Source organism: Limanda limanda, chromosome 9, assembly GCF_963576545.1.
Source record: "Limanda limanda chromosome 9, fLimLim1.1, whole genome shotgun sequence".
Taxonomy (NCBI): domain Eukaryota; kingdom Metazoa; phylum Chordata; class Actinopteri; order Pleuronectiformes; family Pleuronectidae; genus Limanda; species Limanda limanda.
In genome coordinates this window covers 22,203,272-22,222,215 of record NC_083644.1, presented here as the reverse complement: position 1 = coordinate 22,222,215, position 18,944 = coordinate 22,203,272, and the positions used below count along the sequence as shown (strand labels likewise).

Genomic DNA, 18,944 nt, shown 5'->3' with positions numbered 1-18,944 from the left:
CGCATTCTTATACCTCTACCTTGCCCTCTCCTTAGGCCTGCTCTTCTCCCTGGACCTGCTCCTCTCACTTCTCCTGCTCCTCTCACTACTCCTGCTCCTCTCACTACTACACCTCTCACTGCTCCTCTCACTGGGCCTGCTCTTCTCCCTGGGCCCCTTGCTCTAACTCTTCCTCGTCCAGACATCTTTTTCGGTTTCTGTTTCCAAAAACATCACTCCTCAAAGTCCTCCTTTTAGTAATGCCATTGATTCTAAGCCAGAGTGGAATCAGCTGTGGTTGACCCAATATACCCAACATACATCAGCTGTGTGTCAATTATTCAATTGTTTGTGATTGTTTGTGATTGGGCGCTGAGATATATTGTTTTAGAACTGATATTACTGTATTACAGAAGCAGAGGTTTTTATACTGTATCTAAGGTTTGGAATATTGTGTTTGCAATTGTGGGATGTTGTGTGTTAACATTTGTAAATAATACAAAAACAATCCATAATTTTGTTTGGAGGTATAGCTTGTCTGTTAAGAAAATGTAAGCATTATATAAATGTGTTCACTGACTGCATATTGTGTGAAAACAACATGAAATGTGTGAATGGTATGGCCACAAAGGACCGATGTTGTGCTAATCGTGTTTAGAGTTTTGAAAATGTGACTACTGTTTAGAAAAACGCTTGTTAGCGACTGAAAAAAACTGTAAAGAGAAAAGGAAAATTGCATCTGTCGCACAGCAGAGGGCCCTGTTGCTCAGTACTCGCAAAGCCCATGAGAGTGGCAGAAATACGGACTTATGCTGACTTCCTTTGATTTGTGGATTCACAACTTTTTTTCTCAATTACTTTGATCAAACACAGTGTCTTATATCTGTTATTTATGCTTTTGCACTATCATGAGAAACAGCAGGTCTTAAAATCCCCTCTCCCCTGTCTTGAAAACACTCACAGACAATGAGTGGCCCCCCCGGCCTCCTGCAGCGGTAATGAGGGAGGACTTTTTTAATTTAACCCCCCGGTGTTGCGTGTGGAAGAGTGGAAACTGCTCCTCCAAGGCCGCGAGCTGTTTCCCCCGGTTCACTATTATTAGCAAGTGTTTGTTGTGCTTGTTCGTAGACAAAACACTTTGTGTTAGCATGGGCCCTCATCATCCACTGAGACCAGACACCCATGTCTATGAGCTTTTAGTCCCACCCTCAACAGCCGCGGTAAATACTCCAGAAACATTTACTGCTTCATGCAACAAGTGAACACATTACACATACACTGCTTCCCTCCGGCAGTAAGGTTTCAGACATGATGACATGTCATGGAAGTTTTGGAAAAGATCATTATCAATCCTATGAGGAGGATTTTATTCTTTATTCCACACTTGCTTTCTGTATTTTTCCTTTCCTTTGTTATCATACTGGCCTTGACTGGACTATTGTGGGTACTGTGGGCTTAATATAGGTTAGAAAATGCCCAAGGCTGGAAGAGCATTGTTCCCATATACACACACACACACAAACACACAAGGGGGGAATGACCAAGGCTGAGAAAGTGTCGTTTTCTTAACGAGTGTCCCAGAGAAAGGAAATGAGAGATGATACAAAGAAACATACAAACCGGCCCCTTAAGTTTCCTTGTCAGACCAAAAATCCAAACTCAAGTAGCATCTTAATCAGTAAGTATTTTTATTTTATAAAACTAGTTACATTTATTGCAGATTTAGCCATACACTTTCAATAAAATACTGTCAGGTATATGAGACAAACTGTACAAATGTGAGTCAGACTTAGCTGAGAGAACTGCACCGCCCGTCAGTCATTTACTGTGCCAACACAACAGGAAAAAAAGAGAATAAAAAAAGAAAACATTTGCTGATTCAATTATCGAAAAAAATTCCAGATGCCATTTCCTGCAGTAGAGGAAGTGGGTGGATTTGGCCTCAGGAAGTGGGCGTGTCCCCCGGGCCTGCTCAGACCTTTTACCCGCTGTGTAAACACGATAGCATTCCTCCGGCTCCGAGCAGCGCTGCCCTTACAACGTTATCACACAACCTTCATGTTTCTCCGGTGACTTAGTTATCTTCGACATCTCCAGCAAAAACACCTCAGTGCCATAGTGAAAAGAGCTCAATTGCATGTGTTGTCATTGTTCCTAAAGAAAAAAAAGCTTGTGGAAGGTAAACAAGTACTTTACAGTGAAAAGACTCAGGATAATGGGTAACTGGGGCCGGGGGTATTCGGGGTCAGACAGGCGGCGTGCTGTAGCGGATCTCAGCGTTGAACTTCTCGGCCGTCTTGGGCAGCGGAGGCTTCTTCAGCATCTTGTGCTTCATGATCACCTCCTCGTTAGCATAGATCGGGGTGTCGGTGTCGTCAGAGTGGTACCCTGACTGGTATCCGCTCGTCTGATTGGATGATTCAGAGGCAAGGGACTCTTTACTCTTACAGCGCATCATCTGGCTAAAGAAAGAAAAACAGGAAGGGCACATTTGTCATAGATTTACAAAGGATTTAGTAGTTTCCAAATCTGAGTCATAGGGTGGGACGTAATGCGGGTTATATGCTTATATAAATGATGTTATATGCTGTTATGTGCTGTTATATGCTGTTATATACTGTTATATGCTGTTCTATGCTCAGTTCTCACCTGAAGTTGGTTTGCAGCCGTTGATTCAAACCCTTCACCTCCTCTTGTGAGAAGCCCACACCACTGTCTGTGTGACCCTCCTGCAGAAATGGCAACAGTATTAGCATGAGTACAGCTGGTTGGTACTTGACAGGGAAACGTTGTGCCTGTTTCTCTTTGTAATTTCTTCACTCGAATCAAATTTTTAAGGTCAGAAAAAATTGTCTTTGGGCCCCATGTAGAAGTGTTAAAAGAAATTGCAAATTTTCACAATTTAGAGACATTTGAATTATTTCCGCCATACAAAGATTGATTTACTGTACACCATGCATCATCCAATATCAACAAATCCTGTTTCTGTCTTTTACCAATGAGAATAATAATAAAACATAATATTTTCAAGATTTAATGCAGGATTGATTTTAAAGAAGATTTTAGGAAATCTGACTGGAAAACCATTTTTAAAAAAAATACAATTTAATCGTATGTGTTTCACAGACACCCACCATGACGCTGCTGTGCGCCACAGGGATGTCATCGAACGTCTTCACGCTGAGGGGTCGACTGCACCTCTCACTCTGCTGGGACAGTCTGCGCAGACAATATCAGATAAATGAGGATTCGCTTTAACATTTAGAGGCGATGACAACTGTGTGGAGTGAAAGTTAAAAGATCCTCATGCTGACCCGAGGGACCGCGGGTTGTCATAGTGGAGCTGATCATCTTGGATTTCCCCACTTTGAGGTCTGCTGTAAGGGTTCCTGGGGTCAGGGGTCACGGGAGACCCCTCTGCCTCCCCTGCTGTCAGGGGGATGTAGTCCTTCCCATCCTAGAGACAAATAATACTGTAATGATATCACCTCAAATACACAGTGGGTCAAGTAATCCCACTAGATGAGAAGAAAAACGTTTTCTTTAACTTAAAGCACATCAAATATATTGCTGTAATATATTGTTGTGTCATCTGCTTTTTCTGGTGTGGCTGGTTCGTGATTGTTTTACTCGAGCTTCAGTTACTGTAATGATTTCCTAAAGTTCCCAGAAGGACTTGGCACCACTCAGTGAAGGGGTGTGAACTTGCAGTAATCAGCAGTGTGTTGCAGGGACATGCACCGAGCAGTGACAGTCTTAAACAATCGCAGGGACATTAGCGAGGAAGCTTTAATCAAAATGACATTATAGACGACTGAGGCTGCTCAGTGCAAAAACTGCTTCATCTGTACATAGTGCTTCTGTTTCTAGGCAGCTGGTCAGAAAGCACAAGTATACATATAATATTATTATATTATACATACACCAATATTCAGCCAATTACTACAATAGTCTCATAAAGACACTGCGACGTAAAGAGAAATCTCTGATTACCTTAACCTGATTAAGGTCACACTCTGAATAGGCTATAATCAAGAATAAAATGTTAAATGTGTGACAGAATATTTTATTAGCATGTCACCATAGCCACCATAATCAAAATGTGTCATTTAGGATAAGGTCAGTGGGAATATTGCTGACCATACAAACATAATCAAAGTTTTCTGCTGTTGAACTATAGCTACAATGGGAATACCTACAATGTGAAGATATACATGGACACACAATTCTTTTGGTTTGACCCACACTCACCTGTTGAGCACTGGCCTGTAGCAGGTTGCCCATATGTTCAACCATTTCTGCAAACGTCGGCCTGTCTGTCGGACGAGCCAGCCAGCAGTCCAACATGGTCTGGTATCTATGAACATACACAATCAATGGGATGACAATAAGACGGTAGTTTTTAGTTATGTTAATAACACATGTATAACTGCATCCTGCTAACTTTCTACTCACATCTCAGTGGTGGCGTATTCTGGCGGTCTCATCCTTGTTCCTTCTTTCAGCCGTCTGCAGAAAGACTCGTCGATGCAAACACCCGGATAGGGAGACGCCCCTGTAAAAGAAAGTTGATATGACAGGTGTACAAGGGTAATGTGTACAAGAGGTTACGTCTATGCTTACCCAATGAAAAGATCTCCCAGAGAAGGACCCCAAAGGACCAAACATCACTTTGTGTGGTGTACACCCGGTCAAATATGGTCTCAGGAGCCATCCACTTCAGAGGGAGACGTGCCTGTAGCAAAGATGAACATGTCACTGCTTCACGTGCCTCTTATAGTGTGCAACAGTCTACACATCAGTGTAGTGGACTCACGTCTCCTTTGCGGACATAGTCAGGGTCTTTGTACACATCTCTAGCGAGGCCAAAGTCGCAGATCTTCACCACGTTGTTCTCAGAGAGCAGGATGTTTCTGGCTGCTAGATCTCTGTGGATACACTACACATAAAACAGACACACAATAATTTATTCTCTCATGCATTACAGACTGATTATTATCTTTCGTTTATGAAGGCAAATATCAAATATAACTGTGGTTTCACCTTGCGGGAGGAGAGAAACTCCATGCCTTTGGCCACCTGGAAGCTGTATCTTATTAGGTCCTCCATGTTCAGATGGTCTTCATCTGAGCTCTCATCTGTGGTCAGATGATGAATTATATAATCATGATTTTGAGCCAAATGTGCACAAGCATTGAATTGGGCCCAACAATGAGAAGTTTGTCATGGTCGAGTACCTTCCAGAGCGTACATGCTGCTGCCTGAAGCCTCGTCTCCAGCTGTGGAGCAGACCGCCGTGCCCGTGCAGATGTCCAGCTGAGCAATCTTACCCAGACCTAGATCGCCTTTGGTCACATCCTCCTCTGCAGAAGCCCACCTCTGGCTGTCTACCCGCCTCCTCTGTTGACCATGGGAGAGCACAGACACCGTTTAAGAAAAGGAGGAGGAAAAGGTCAGAACATTTCAATCAGGGTGCAGGGATTGTAGTCAATAATGTGACTGTGTGGAGCAGTCCAGGCTTAGTACAACCGCATCAGAGGGTCGGCTGCATTTCACATGGCTGCGAGTGGGTCACACATAATTTACCTTGTATGGGCTGTACTCGCCACGCTTGCTCTTCAGGTAGCTGGAGAGGTTTCCATGTTTACAGTATTCTACAATCACCATCATTGGCCCTGAGGAGCAAGAGGAGGAAGACGGCAGAGATCACCGACAGATCGAGAACTCACAAATACAAACTGCAAGTTACACTAGAGAGAAAGAAATAATGTGAAATACTGGCGTGTACTCACCCCCGGGTTTTGTGCATGCTCCCAGCAGGTTGACGACATTGAGGTGATGTCCAATGTGAATGAGGATTTTCAGCTCTGACATCAAGGCGTGATACTCACTCGATGTGGCTCCCTCTGTAACACGCAGAGTTACATTTAAAGTCAAATGTTCTTTGAGGTTTTCAGCGTGCTTCCTGACAGAACAACACTCACCCTTCAGCATCTTGACTGCGACAGTGGTGCATGTAGTAGCTTTCTCGATGCCAAAGGCGGCTGCTTCCACCACCTGACCAAACGCTCCTCGTCCCAGTGGTTCACCTAAAATGCAAAATATTTGTCAGAAAGACAAGCTCGCAAGCAACACCATCAGCACAGATATTGACTATTCTAGTCCGTTATTGTATCTACGTGATCCGCCATTTTTCGATCGCCATTACATGTTGAAATTCATGGCCTCCAGATGATGTATCTTACTGACTCTGACTCACCCTGACTTTTCCCTTTTTCACCAACAAGAAATGTCTACATGATTAACACAGTCCGGTTTCCTGCAGGATGAATATTAATAACATTTTGCAGAATTCCCATCTACCGCATCATCGGGTCAAAATGTTAATGTCCAATACCTCGGTTTGTGACCTCATTCCTGCAAAACTGATGACATTCCCATCAACTCATTTGTATTTTGTACGAATTTATAAATGTTATCATGCTGCTAATAAGCCAAAAAAACAAGCTGAACATGGCTAACATTAGAGGAATCTCTTCTTTTACCCAAGTGCTCATCTGACTGACTACATTATAAGTAAGTTACCCATTATCCTGAGTCTTTTCACTGTAAGTACTTGTTTACCTTCCATAAATTATATATAAAGTGTATAAAGTCTAACATTTGATCATGTGGTCAGGTCAGAAATAACCTACTATCTACGGTATTTTCTGAATTGAATCCGATTTGCTTCTCTCACCCAGCTTCAGTCGGTCGCGAGGAAACTCCCATTTGTTAGCATCGTACGTGAGCCTCTCACACTGCTCGTCCATGGGCATGTCCTCGGAGTCCAGGATCATGGACAGGTATCCCGGCTTCAGATCCCCACCATTTGGCTGAAACATTGACAGAGAGAGAGATATGATAGACAACCAGACATGTAATGTGTAAATGAATGAGCTGCCATTTGTCTCCCCTTTCACTAAATTAAAACTGTACAGCAGTTTTCTTCTCCCTCTGGTTCCCGTCCAGTAAAATGGGGCCCAATCAGCGCTGTAGGTCTACGTGACTGAGTGGCACTGTTGTTCGTGGATACAAAGGAGAGCGGCCACTAGGAGCCAGACCAGTCACTTCTAATCAGTTAGTGTGCTTGTTCATGGGTTTGTTTTATCAGCTATAATCCCCCCATTATTGGGTCCCCTGTAGCCAGAGGGGAAATCCAAGGTAGGAAAAGTGCGGCAAAAGCGAGGATGAGGAAGTTCTTACTCTTTTTCTTCCGCGGATGACAAAGACGATCAGTAACCAGAAGAACATGGCAATGACCACCGACCCAATTGGAACAATCAGTTCCACGTTGGTCTTTTCCTCGACTCCTAGAACAAACAAAAAAGCATGATTTGCACAGGTATTCACAAACAACCAATGAGCAAGATAGATTGTGCGACTAATCCAACCAATTTGAGGTCCATTCTTCAGGGAAAACTGCAGGAGAGTCACGGTGGAAAAATCGCGTATGATGTCAGTGACGTGTCTTGGCCGTGTTGCATAAAGTTCCGATAGGTTTTGTCATTGTCTTTGGCATGTGAAAGTACAAGTGTGTTTTGGTTGGAGGAAGGAGACTGTCGCAATCTAGGCTCTGAGCAAACTGATATTCTATCTAGTCACAACAAATGGTCAGGAGTCAGCACGGGGAACCAGTGCCAAAGACAACTTGGAAAAGGCCTGTCAGAGCTGAAGTCATGTTCAACTACATGCCTGGAATGAAAGTTTCTCTAAGCCACAAGTCAGTACAGAGCTACAGGCTCATTATGATATATCTTATTCCCAGATTAATTTGTCCTTTGTGAACTTAATTGTAAAACACAGTTACACCCTGCAAACGATTTTACCGGCAGCCAATCTTCTAAATACAAATCATCTGAGCTAATTGATACATATTTTTATTAAGTGGAATCAAGTCCGAGACACTGCCTGTGCTTGTTTCACTCCAAACTCGCTCACATACAGAGATGCACTTGTTGGTTCTCTCCCTTGTTAGCAGAGCTGGCGCCTGAGCAGAGCTGGGAGCTCCTGTAACTGGGTCTGCATTCTGCTGGCGGGGACCAGGTCACGTAGGCCCTGGTTCTAGTTAGTGTGTTTGTTTGTTTGTTGTGTGTCTCTGTGTTCGGGACCCAAAAAAAAGGGTGGACAGGAGAGCAGAGGTTGGGGCTTGGGCAGGGCTGGCCTCTCTCTTTTGTTTTGCAGCCTCCTCATTGTTTTAGATTTAGAAACTCCTAGGAGGATGTGCACTAACTGAGCCAACTTCCTGACATGCGGAAGCAAAGTTATTCTTACTCTTCATCTTGGTTATTAAAAATGCAGTGTGTGTAGTGTAAAACCTTGAGGCCCAATATAAACACAAGGTCTTTGTGAGAATTTTGGATTATGGGGAGAGGTTAAGACTAAACTCATTTGAGTGAACTATGAACAGTCACTCTTCACAACGTCAAAAGCATCAGGAGGACATTTTCGGTAATGTTTCTTGTTCTAAAGTCAATCAAATCACTATCAAGTGGCACAAAACTACAAAGAGACAGAAAAAAACATTAATAAAACTCTAAATACCATCCTGCAGTTGTATGGCTCGGCCGGCCAGTGCAGTTTGAGTCCACATAATTTTTTTCCCAGACTCATATTAAGTTATTGTGACCTTTGAAGTCTGAAATCGAATCAGTTGATCTTTGAGTCGAAGTGACAACTTGTCAAAAGAAGTGCCCAAAAGGAAAACTGTGACCTTTAACTTTGCCCTTTACCAGCTAAATCAAATCAGATAATCATTTAGTCTAAGTTATAATTTCTGCCAAATTTGAAAGGATTCTCTCTTGGCGGTCTCATGATAACGCAGGGTCACAGGGTCCTTGACCTCGAAATTCGAATAAGGTCATCCTCGAGTGAATGTTTGAACCAGTTGTAATATTGGACCGACAGCCTCTTTGAGGGTCTTCAGACACCCATGTGGGGGGCTTCTGGGGGCCTTCTACCACTCTATTACCATTCTATTATCATACATATATTTAATTCAATAATAATTCATTCGGATACGGGTCCGACAGTGACTGACCTTCAGTTGTCAGAACGGCCTGTGACGTGTCACAGCCGAGACTGTTGCATGCGGTGCAGCTGTACAGACCACTGTCCTCCTTCTTCACACGCTGAATGGTCAACACATGGTTGTTCTGGCTCAGAATCACACCTGAAAGCAACACACGGTGGTTTTAAGAGCGAAGGAGACTGATGAAGTGAGTCACTTAGCTTTGATAAGACAACATCTCACCTGAGCCCTCCACCACAGTGTGGTTGTTTTTGGTCCACAGCACCGACGGGTTTGGGATCCCAGCAGCATCACAGAGGAGAGTGATCGTTGAACTGACGTTGACTTTTTGGTCGGTTAAATTATTGAGGATCCTCGGTGCCTCGAGAGCTAAAATCAGAATCAAATCAGAATCAAAAAATATAAATTGACTTTAAACAACTTAAAACATCTAAAAGAAAGAGTTTAAGTTGTGAGACAATGAAATGATCATGTTTTAAGAATCAACTGCTGAGCAATACAGAATGTTCCCCACATTTTCTTTCTGTATTCATGATCTTAATGTTCTGCTTTGTTTCACTTCCTAAATGTGAAAACTGAATTAAAATATTACAAATATAGATTTTTGGGTGGATTTTGAGGTGTAAAAACTTATGAGCAGTGTGTCTTATATAATGCAATGATGGTTTTCCCATGAATAATGACTTTGAATGGAATAGGGCATGTTTCTTACCTCTGAGTGAGAGTCGGCGCAGCAGGCAGGTTCTCTCCCCAGTCTTGATGTTCTCCACCTGGCAGGCATACAGACCCTCATCCCGACGGGACGCGTTGGGCAGCAGCAGCTCCAGCGTCACATTGGTCCCCTGCTGGCTGGACTGCACGGCCCGCGACATGGGCCTCCGCTGCAGCCGCAGGGAGCGACAGGGCCGCACCGACGGCACCACCTCTGACTCTGACATGTTTGTCACACGGAACCAGGCAAGGTTACCATATATCAGCCTGTCTGCCTTACACCTCAAAACCACATGGTCTTCTTCTAAGGGCTCATTGGAGGGTGACACGCTGACCCCAAGTCCACCTGACAGAGATGGACGGACAATCAAAGAATGAGAACTGATGAAACAGTGATGGGAGGAGCCTGTGAGAAGGAAGAAAAGGCCCAGTGCTCACGTGTCACATGAAAGAAGATGATGCGTGAGTCCCCTGCTATTTTGTTGACAGCCATGCATCTGTAGAGGGCGTGGGCCTCAGATTTACGAATCTTCAAGGAGCTCACGATTTTCTATGGAAACACATACACTTTGTTAATGTGTGAAAATACACGGCTACATGATAAGATTCTGTTGACGCTTGCTGCAGGAGAAATGATCTGTGATCAGGAGGAGTGATTCACCTTTTGAGCAGGATCGGTGTCGGTCATAATTCGCTCTATCGGGTTGGGACCGGTGCTGTTGCTGATATCTCTCCAGCCAGAACACTCCTTCAGCTGAGTCTCAGACTTCACCAGGCCTGACCTGTTTGACAGGAATAAGCACAAAAATTCAAATTTTTGATTCCTCCCAATGGCCCTGACATAATTTGTGCAAACTGCACAACTTACACAACTACAGAAGTTTCTCTTTTATTTTATTCTGATTCCTTGTATTGAACCTACTGTGACACATGACTCACAGAGAGAAAACTATAACTATTTATAAAGAACTTTTAGCAGCCATGTACTCATTTTACATATTATTATTATAAATATTATTATTATTGTGCAATAAACATTTTATTCTATTACAAAATATTTTGTTTCATTATGTAACTACTTAAATTAATGAATCTAACCAGTAACAATGTTTCACATGATTTTACTGTTATATGTGTGACAGCAAATGTCATGAAAGTTATTTTTAGTGGAGACCCACAAACTTTTGTCAGGGACATACAAAGGAGCACTGAGGATTTTGTCAATATTGTGGACATTATAACAAGGGTAAGAAAGAGACCGAGCTTTTGCAGGAAGAAGCTCTTTTTTGACAGAGAGCAAGATGGCAACAACAGGAAGCACAGCGCAGGACAGAGGAAGTGCTCTGATACTGAAGATAAGGGACAGGCTGATGGTTAGCAGTGTCATGCACGTCTTCTCCTTTCTGAAAACACTCATCAGATCACTGCTGACCTGAGGAGAACGTACTGTTTAACTGCTGACATCTCCTGCCAGGTCGTACTGCTCACCTGTTGTCCTAAACAGGTGATTCGGAGAGGACAGGGATTGTACCACAAATGTCTGATTGGACAAATCTACAAAACATGTTGTGTGTCAGGATAATTGATGTCCTAAAATTGGACATTGTGAAGAGCATGAATCACATCATGAATCACATCCGCTGATGTGCATCAGGTCAAAGTGCGCTCTCATTGTCTCTTCTCTTGTTTTGGTCAACATCACGAAAAGCAGCTTTTTCTCTCTACATAAACAACCTGTTGACAATGAATGACTGAGCGGCCTCTGAACACACACATACACAAAAGGAAGCCCCCCCCCCCTCCCCCTTCTTTCTCTGTCTTGTTCTCTCTGCGTCACACACGTAGGAGAAGAGAAATGACTTACAAAAAAACCTCTGGACAGTCCTCTTTGGAAAGCCACTGCCACTGGATCTGGGCAGGTACTGGAAATCCCCGAGCGGTGCACCTCAGGGTGGGGCTGCTGCCGTATGGGTACACGTCCGTGTCCACTGTCAACTCCTTCTCAATGATACGAGGTGGAACTGTAGAAGAAGACTTTGAGTGTTATCACCACTGTCTCTTGACCAACTGCACGGGGCAGCTCGACATGAATCAGAGAAGAAAATAGGAAACATGCCATTGACCAGCAGCTGGAAGGAGCGTCTCTGCTCCTCTTTAGTAATCTTGTTGGTCAGGACCATCGTGTAATTTCCTTCGTCTGTCTCTGTGAGACCACGGATGACGAGGGCATCAGGCTTCTGTCTTATTCTGAAGCCATCTTTCAGTGGCAGGCCATTTTTTAACCTGGGCAGTTGGAGAAATAATAACAGTAATGTAATAATAGTCAGAAAAAATATGAATAATAATAAAATAAATACAAACTTTAAGACAAGTGAACAAATACTAAATAAATAATGTAATCATATGACGAGCTATACACCATGTCGGCTTTAGTGCACATCAGTGTATATGAAAAACTGGTGTTAGCATTAGTATTAGACAGAGCACATACCATTTAAAGCCGGGCTCTGGATAAGCTGAGTACTTGACAGGGATCTGTGTACTTGGATCTCCTAAATTCACCTCCCAGACCTCCATCCATGGCTCCTTCATATCAATGAAAGGCTTTTCTAGAAAAAATATAATCACAAACTTCTGTAAGCAAAACAAATCAACACTATTTCCTTATACAACACAGAAGAGGAGGATTTTGCTTTGGCCAACTCACATAAAACACAAATATGGTAAATAAATATATCATAGTCTACACAACAACACAAGGTAATGTGTGAGTTTCAGTTATTAAATTCGGATTGCATTATTCTAAAGAGGACGAAGTTAAGATGTCATAATGAGCTCATCCCCCCATTATGTGTTAAAATAGAGAAAGATAAATATAAAAAGCATCTAATGCCACACAACTTTCATAACTAACTAACTTTAGTTCACATTCTCAACATCATCACTGACTCCAAATCTACAACATTCAGTGCAGGTCCAGGAAAGAGATGCACATTCTAAACCCTTTAATTTTGATGTAAAGTTGAAGTAAAAAGGCATAAAAACAATAAGTATTTCTAGAATCTATTCACATAAAACTTTTCCTGGATGTAATCAAATGATGACGTCCACCAATGGAGTTTACCATATGTTTTCACCTGAGTTTGATAACGCAAAAGTTACCTCACAGATTACTACAAAACTTGGTGTCAGAATGTGGTTTGGGTCAGGGAACAAACCATTAACGTTTCATTATTTAACGCAACAATACAGGGCACATTTTAAAATTTTTCATGATTTCTCAGAGAATAATTCATGATTCTCAAGGAAGGAAACCCTGCATGTTTGTGTGACTGATTCTTATGAGTGTGTAAAATTTGGGGCAGAACCAAATAAAAATCTGCATCTAATAAATTTGAATGTGGTTTCATAAGGGGAGGGCATAAGGAAGCATTAGTTCATTTTGCATCATAACTATAATCTGAGCATTGACACGTCCATGGTCCATCTGCACCTACCATACACTTGGAGCACTGCTGAGGTTCTTTCTTCCATCTTCCCACTGGATGCTGTGCAGGTGTACTCTCCACTGTGATCCACTGTCACATTCTCCACTATGAGAGTGTTGGACAGCTCCAGAGAGTTCCACAGCTTCTTCTTGTGTGGAGTGGTGTGAGTCAGCTTTGAACCATTCACTGAGCTCTGACATCAGGGAGACACAAACAGGAGAAATATCACACAGAGCACATGTGGACACTGTGCTTCAGACATAAAGAACCAGATATTGGTGGTAGAACTCTTGAATCATCTTTCTTATGTCAATAATCAGAACATTAAAAACACATCTGCTCATTTCTGCACTTTGACCTGGCAGCGAGATAAGCTACAGGATTCCTGAAAGCAGGAAAGGAGGAGTATGTTCAACAGGAAGTGAGATCCAGGACTTCTGGTGTCTCATGTTCGTCCTCAGCGATGAGTCGGATAATAGGATGAGTGACGCCTGTCACAGGACCTCATTTAAAACTGTACGGGGACATTAAACCATGAGAGAAGAAGAGCCTCGGGCACTGACCAGGGCCTGACCAGAGTGAGTCCAGTTGAACTCGAGGCCCACGTTGAGCTCGGTGTGGGCCATGCAGCAGAGCACCAGCCGCTCCCCCGCACACAGCCTCACTTGCTGCGGGGTCAGGGTGAGGTCATAGATCTTGTATCCTGCGGAAAAGGGAGGGAAGACACGGCAGTCAGTCGACTGGCCATTGTTCTCCCGAGACGACAGTCTCTCTCTCTCTCTCTCTCTCTCTCTCTCTCTCTCTCTCTCTCTCTCTCTCTCTCTCTCTCTCTCTCTCTCTCTCTCTCTCTCTCTCTCTCTCTCTCTCTATCTCATAACTCTCTCTCTCTCTCTCTCTCCATCTCTACACCTTCTCTCCCTGGCTCACTCAGTATGTGCTATTCCCCTAACTGATTCCCTAACACATGCAATTGAGCAAAATTCAATATTGGGCCGGAGTCTTTCCATGACATTGTTGTGTCCATTTATGTAAATGAAACAATTCTACAATGTTGACTTGGACACATGATGTTTTGCTGTGTGGATCTTTTTTCCATCCTACCAACAACAGCCACGATGTAGAGAGGGGACTTGAACGTTTCATTTCCAATGCGGGTCTGACAGGACACGACCCCAGCATAACTGATCAGGTAACTGGGAAGAGTGAAACCCGTCTTGGCGTCCCACACAGATTCCCTCCCATCTGGTTGAAGCTCCTTATTTGGATACTTCTGACAGACACAGAAATGAACTGAGTTTGAACAAAGAATTTGAAAAACACATAAGCAGATTTGACACTTGAGCAACCTCATCTGATTATATAAATATTACTTACACATTATAGATAAAGAGCTATGTAAACTGATATGACGTTATCAGCAGCTGGGATCACTGATAACAGAGGAACTGATATCGCTCACGGGAATATATTTTTTCAATATGTTAGTATTGAGTATTAATAGTTAGTATTAGTTTACTAATCATGAAGAGTACTAATCAGTTATATGATGTCATCTGTGGCTCCAAAGGATTTTTGTCTGAAGAGGAGATCTGACGAGGTAATTAGGGGTATTTGAACTGATGGAGGCCAAAAATGTGTGAGAGAAAGCCTGAGTTACAAATAAGGGCATGGAGTTTGAAAAACTAATTCAAGAACCAGGCATCAAGGATGAACTGAAATGTTCTTGTTCCAGGATCCAGTGATTCAGCTTGATCAACAAAAAGATCGAGTATGTTTGAAATGTAACTCTTCGGAGTCTCCAAGCTTTATGGAATTGCTGCACCAGCCTCAACTACGATTGGATATTAGTTTATTGGAATTTGCCCCAGAATTAGGGCACATTAATCAAACAATGAAACCAGCAGAAACCCCTCATCCTCACAGTGTGGAGCGAAACATTCAGGTTCTCCAAGGAGCCTCGGCACGGTATCACAACCCGCTCTCCTTCACGGATGAACACGACTTCATATTCATTCGCAGACGGGACAAACGGCATCTTGTGATCTAAAATCAAAACACACACACACACACACACATGTTTACATTAAATTAAGGACATTGGAAAAAAGTGGTCAAGGTGAAACTGCAAATGAGTGTCTTTGACCTAACAGTCGGCTTGTGAACCAAGGTTTTACACTGTATGTATACATTTACTTTAGGCTTTTATATCTATAATCTACTGTGGCGGCAGTGTATGATAATAACGATTTGGATAGAGAAAGTGCTGCACATTGAAGCACTGTATAAATGTGTATGAATAGGTCATCAAGACTAGAGAAGCGCTATAAAAGTACAGACTATTTACTATATTCTAAGGTGTGTAAAGTGCCTTGAGATAATGTAGGTTGTAATGTGGCGCTATTGAAATAAAACTCAATAGAATATGATTCATACAGTATATTATGCATGGTCTTCTAAATAACACAACATCGCATCAAAATCTATGCATTTGTGCAGGTGCAGTCCTACCGTGAACAAAGACATAAGCTGCAGCTGAAGTCTTGCCATCTTCAACTTTCATGTCTCTGTAGGAACACTGGTACTGTCCAGTTTCATTGACTGTTGCGTTGGAGAGCCTCAGCGTTGTGCAGAAGAGTCCTGACCCGCTGCACTCACTGATGGAGAAGCGCGTGCTTGTCGGGGGAGTTGACCACCTCAGGTGCTGGCGACCCCTGCCAGTCAAGAGACAAGACAGTGATCTGCTGATGATCTGTGCACGCTTGGGTCAGTGGAGGGAGGGAATGCAGTAAACAACACTTATCATTAATAAATACCTGCATGTTAGCTCCAGGTTGTCCGATTTGTTCATCCTGTGAGAGCCATAGAGGTTAAGTGTCGGCGGATCAGGCATAAACCGCAGTTCAATGGCTGCATGGGTCAATCACATGATAACACAAGTCAATCACAGCAAAGACCAAAACCAAACATTGTAACATCAGTCTCTAAGGAAACAAATGTCACGTCAGACACATGGCTCGGTTCCTGTAAAGATTTTGATCAAAAGAAAAGCAGTTGAAAATCAGTTGAAACTGAAGGAACAAAGCAGAACAAAAGTGGAGGATGGGACCTGTTGTGTAAGTGGCTCTGGGGCTATTCAGGGGCCATTTTTTCCACTGCCTCAGAAAATGGCGGAGCTGTGTAAAAACAGGAAGCAGGGGAAGATGGGCCGCGTCAGGCTCAATAGCCCAGCCAAGGGTGGTGTCGGTGGGGTTCCTGTTTCTGAGGATACAGGCTGTCCCCACCTCCCTGTGAGGCCCTACAGCTCATATTCTATTGTAAGGGGAAAAACCTGTAAAGCTGACCATGTAGGCATTATGCACATTTACCTTAATTCAACTTGATGAGTTCTTCAACAAATAGAAACTGGGACTATGTCTGGTTTGGTTTAAAGTGTCTCTCTTTTTCTCAACAAATCCCTTTGTCCGTACATGAGAATAAAAATCAGCTGACATTACAATACATTTTCATATTCCTCACATTTCACATTTATTCAGTTCAATAACCATAAAAATATTGAGAAAGCCAATTTGTATCCGTCCTCTTACTCGCATATTAGATTGATAAAAACAAAAAAAATCGGTCAATACAAACTCCTATATTACACAACTCAATTTTGTTAATGAATTTAGTCAATAGTTGGTAAGTATTATTTGGTTCACTTACCAGCAACACAGCTGATATTCAGGATAATGCCAAGTATTAGAATGATGGGTACTGCCTGAGCCATCATCCCACACAAGACATGGACAAAATCCTCATCAAAGTCCAGTTAAAACAACAGTTTCAGTGTAGAAACAACAGTCTTCAGCAGTCGCTCGGCAGCAGCAGCAGCAACAACAGGTCACTAATCCACTGGCCCCTGGTGCTTTGTGTCCCACTGCACAGAGTGTTTGTCTCGGAGAGAAGTCATGAGAACAAGCAACAGAGGAGCAGGGAACTGGACGGGGACCAGCAGCCAGACTGGTGAGGCTGTCGGTGTGTGCGTGTTTGTGTGTGTGTGTGTGTGTGTGTGTGTGTGTGTGTGTGTGTGTGTGTGTGTGTGTGTGTGTGTGTGTGTGTGTGTGTGTGTGTGTGTGTGTGTGTGTGTGTGTGTGTGTGTGTGTGTGTGTGTGTGTGTGTGTGTGTGTATGTGTGTGTGGGATGAGGATGGAGAGGAGCGCCTCAGCCTCCTGCAGGGGAGGAGCATCTCCTACTCTGACACATGAGACAAACTTTGAGGTAAATTTATTTATTCTAACAGGGTTTTTGAGGGAAATGTATTTAAGTAAGCAACATTTCTCTGTAGTTTTGCTAACTGCCATGGAGATTAGCTACTCAAATTACATTTTGCTTATTATTCAAACTTTGAATGAAACAAAAATGAAACCAATGTATCTCAATGTGTTGGTTACCTTGGAACATTTTGATTCTTTTTCTTTTTTCCATTTAAACCCAGGTTACAATAGCCTGACTGATTTTTACTGCCTAATTGTTGGCAGTAAAACAAAATGTGAAAACAATGAAATATGATAAGACTAACTTTGGTGACCATGGATTTCAAATCACATAACACAATAAATTACAGAACACAACTGCAAATCATGGAACAAGTTTTTTCAGCATTTTCTTCCTGTTTAAAGTCCGTCCAATCAGCGACAAGCCTTGACAATAGTAGGTACCTGCTTTCTCCATTGGAAGTTAATGCTGTTTCTTATCTGCTGTTATGCTTTGACGTTGTTTTTTGCACTTCAGGGCCACCGTAGTTAACCTTTCAAGAAAATAGTGTGATCAAACAGCTCCCGCAATATGGATCGACCTTAGCTTCCATTTATTTTGAGCCATGTATTTGTGTTCCCCCAATATAATATTATTATAATATGAGTGTTTGTTGGGAGTAAAAAAAAAAACTGTATAGCTGCAGCTGGAAAATCTAAACAAGGAGCTGGAAGTCACTAAATCTATAGATCTGAGAGCAACTGGGGACTCAAGTGATAATAATCACAATATATAATATGATTTGAGCTTTGGCATTGGTTGGTTTTTCTATCCTTTTTAATTCTGGTTTTCAAAAACATTTTATTAGGTACCTCTGACGGGAGTGGTTGTAACTAAGTCAGTTAGGTTGAAGGCCTTGAATTCTGGAATATAGGTATAATCTGCTTTGTTTACGGTGCTGCTTAACTTCTCTAAACATTCTACAGGGATGGGAGGCTCTTTGCTTCGTGGGTTTTATATATCATAAAATGAATTATGTGTTAAGGACTAAATCAATTAATGAATGAGAGTTGATTTGGTGTCCAGAGATGAGAGTCTAGAATAGATGTTCAAGCTCAGTGACTCTACATGTCAGGGGGGCAGGGAGCAGCCGGCCACACACTAGGCCCCAATTTATTGTATTTAAGTTCTGCTGGTAAACATGAGGAATTATTTGGAAAAGGAAATTAGACCATATTTAGTTTTTCAAAAATTCAAATGCCCTCAGTGTAATGATTTTGATATTTCAACTGATGATGATGGGGATGATGATGAAGAGGAGGAGGAGGAGGTGGTTTGCGTTTTGAAGTTGGTGTGGAATCAGCAGGGTTTAGGGAGATGATCAGTTTGAATGTTATGTGCTACGTCCACATGTTTCCTGGCCTGGTCACTCCTACAGGGACTCCCTGCCGACTATGCCACCA

At 42.6% G+C, this 18,944-nt stretch overlaps 1 protein-coding gene across 2 annotated transcripts; it reads right to left on the bottom strand.

The window, feature by feature from the left end:
- Nucleotides 1-1,650: 1,650 nt before the first annotated feature.
- On the bottom strand, nucleotides 1,651-17,230 carry kdr (kinase insert domain receptor (a type III receptor tyrosine kinase)). 2 transcript variants are annotated; one of them, XM_061077869.1, is made up of 30 exons: nucleotides 16,951-17,230; nucleotides 16,062-16,155; nucleotides 15,757-15,959; nucleotides 15,170-15,291; nucleotides 14,350-14,518; nucleotides 13,812-13,951; nucleotides 13,258-13,441; nucleotides 12,252-12,369; nucleotides 11,877-12,043; nucleotides 11,625-11,781; nucleotides 10,422-10,542; nucleotides 10,199-10,310; nucleotides 9,762-10,106; nucleotides 9,272-9,418; nucleotides 9,059-9,190; nucleotides 7,225-7,331; nucleotides 6,719-6,854; nucleotides 5,964-6,068; nucleotides 5,772-5,885; nucleotides 5,566-5,654; nucleotides 5,217-5,379; nucleotides 5,023-5,117; nucleotides 4,796-4,918; nucleotides 4,603-4,714; nucleotides 4,435-4,534; nucleotides 4,231-4,336; nucleotides 3,294-3,436; nucleotides 3,114-3,198; nucleotides 2,629-2,708; nucleotides 1,651-2,441 (listed from the first exon to the last, which is right to left on the bottom strand). In XM_061077869.1, exons 1-30 carry the CDS (start codon nucleotides 17,015-17,017, stop codon nucleotides 2,225-2,227), a joined length of 4,053 nt encoding a protein of 1,350 aa, XP_060933852.1. In that variant the 5' UTR covers nucleotides 17,018-17,230; the 3' UTR covers nucleotides 1,651-2,224. The 2 variants fall into 2 exon arrangements, with proteins under 2 accessions (XP_060933852.1, XP_060933853.1); XM_061077870.1 differs by having other exon boundaries at nucleotides 14,350-14,515.
- Nucleotides 17,231-18,944: the final 1,714 nt, after the last annotated feature.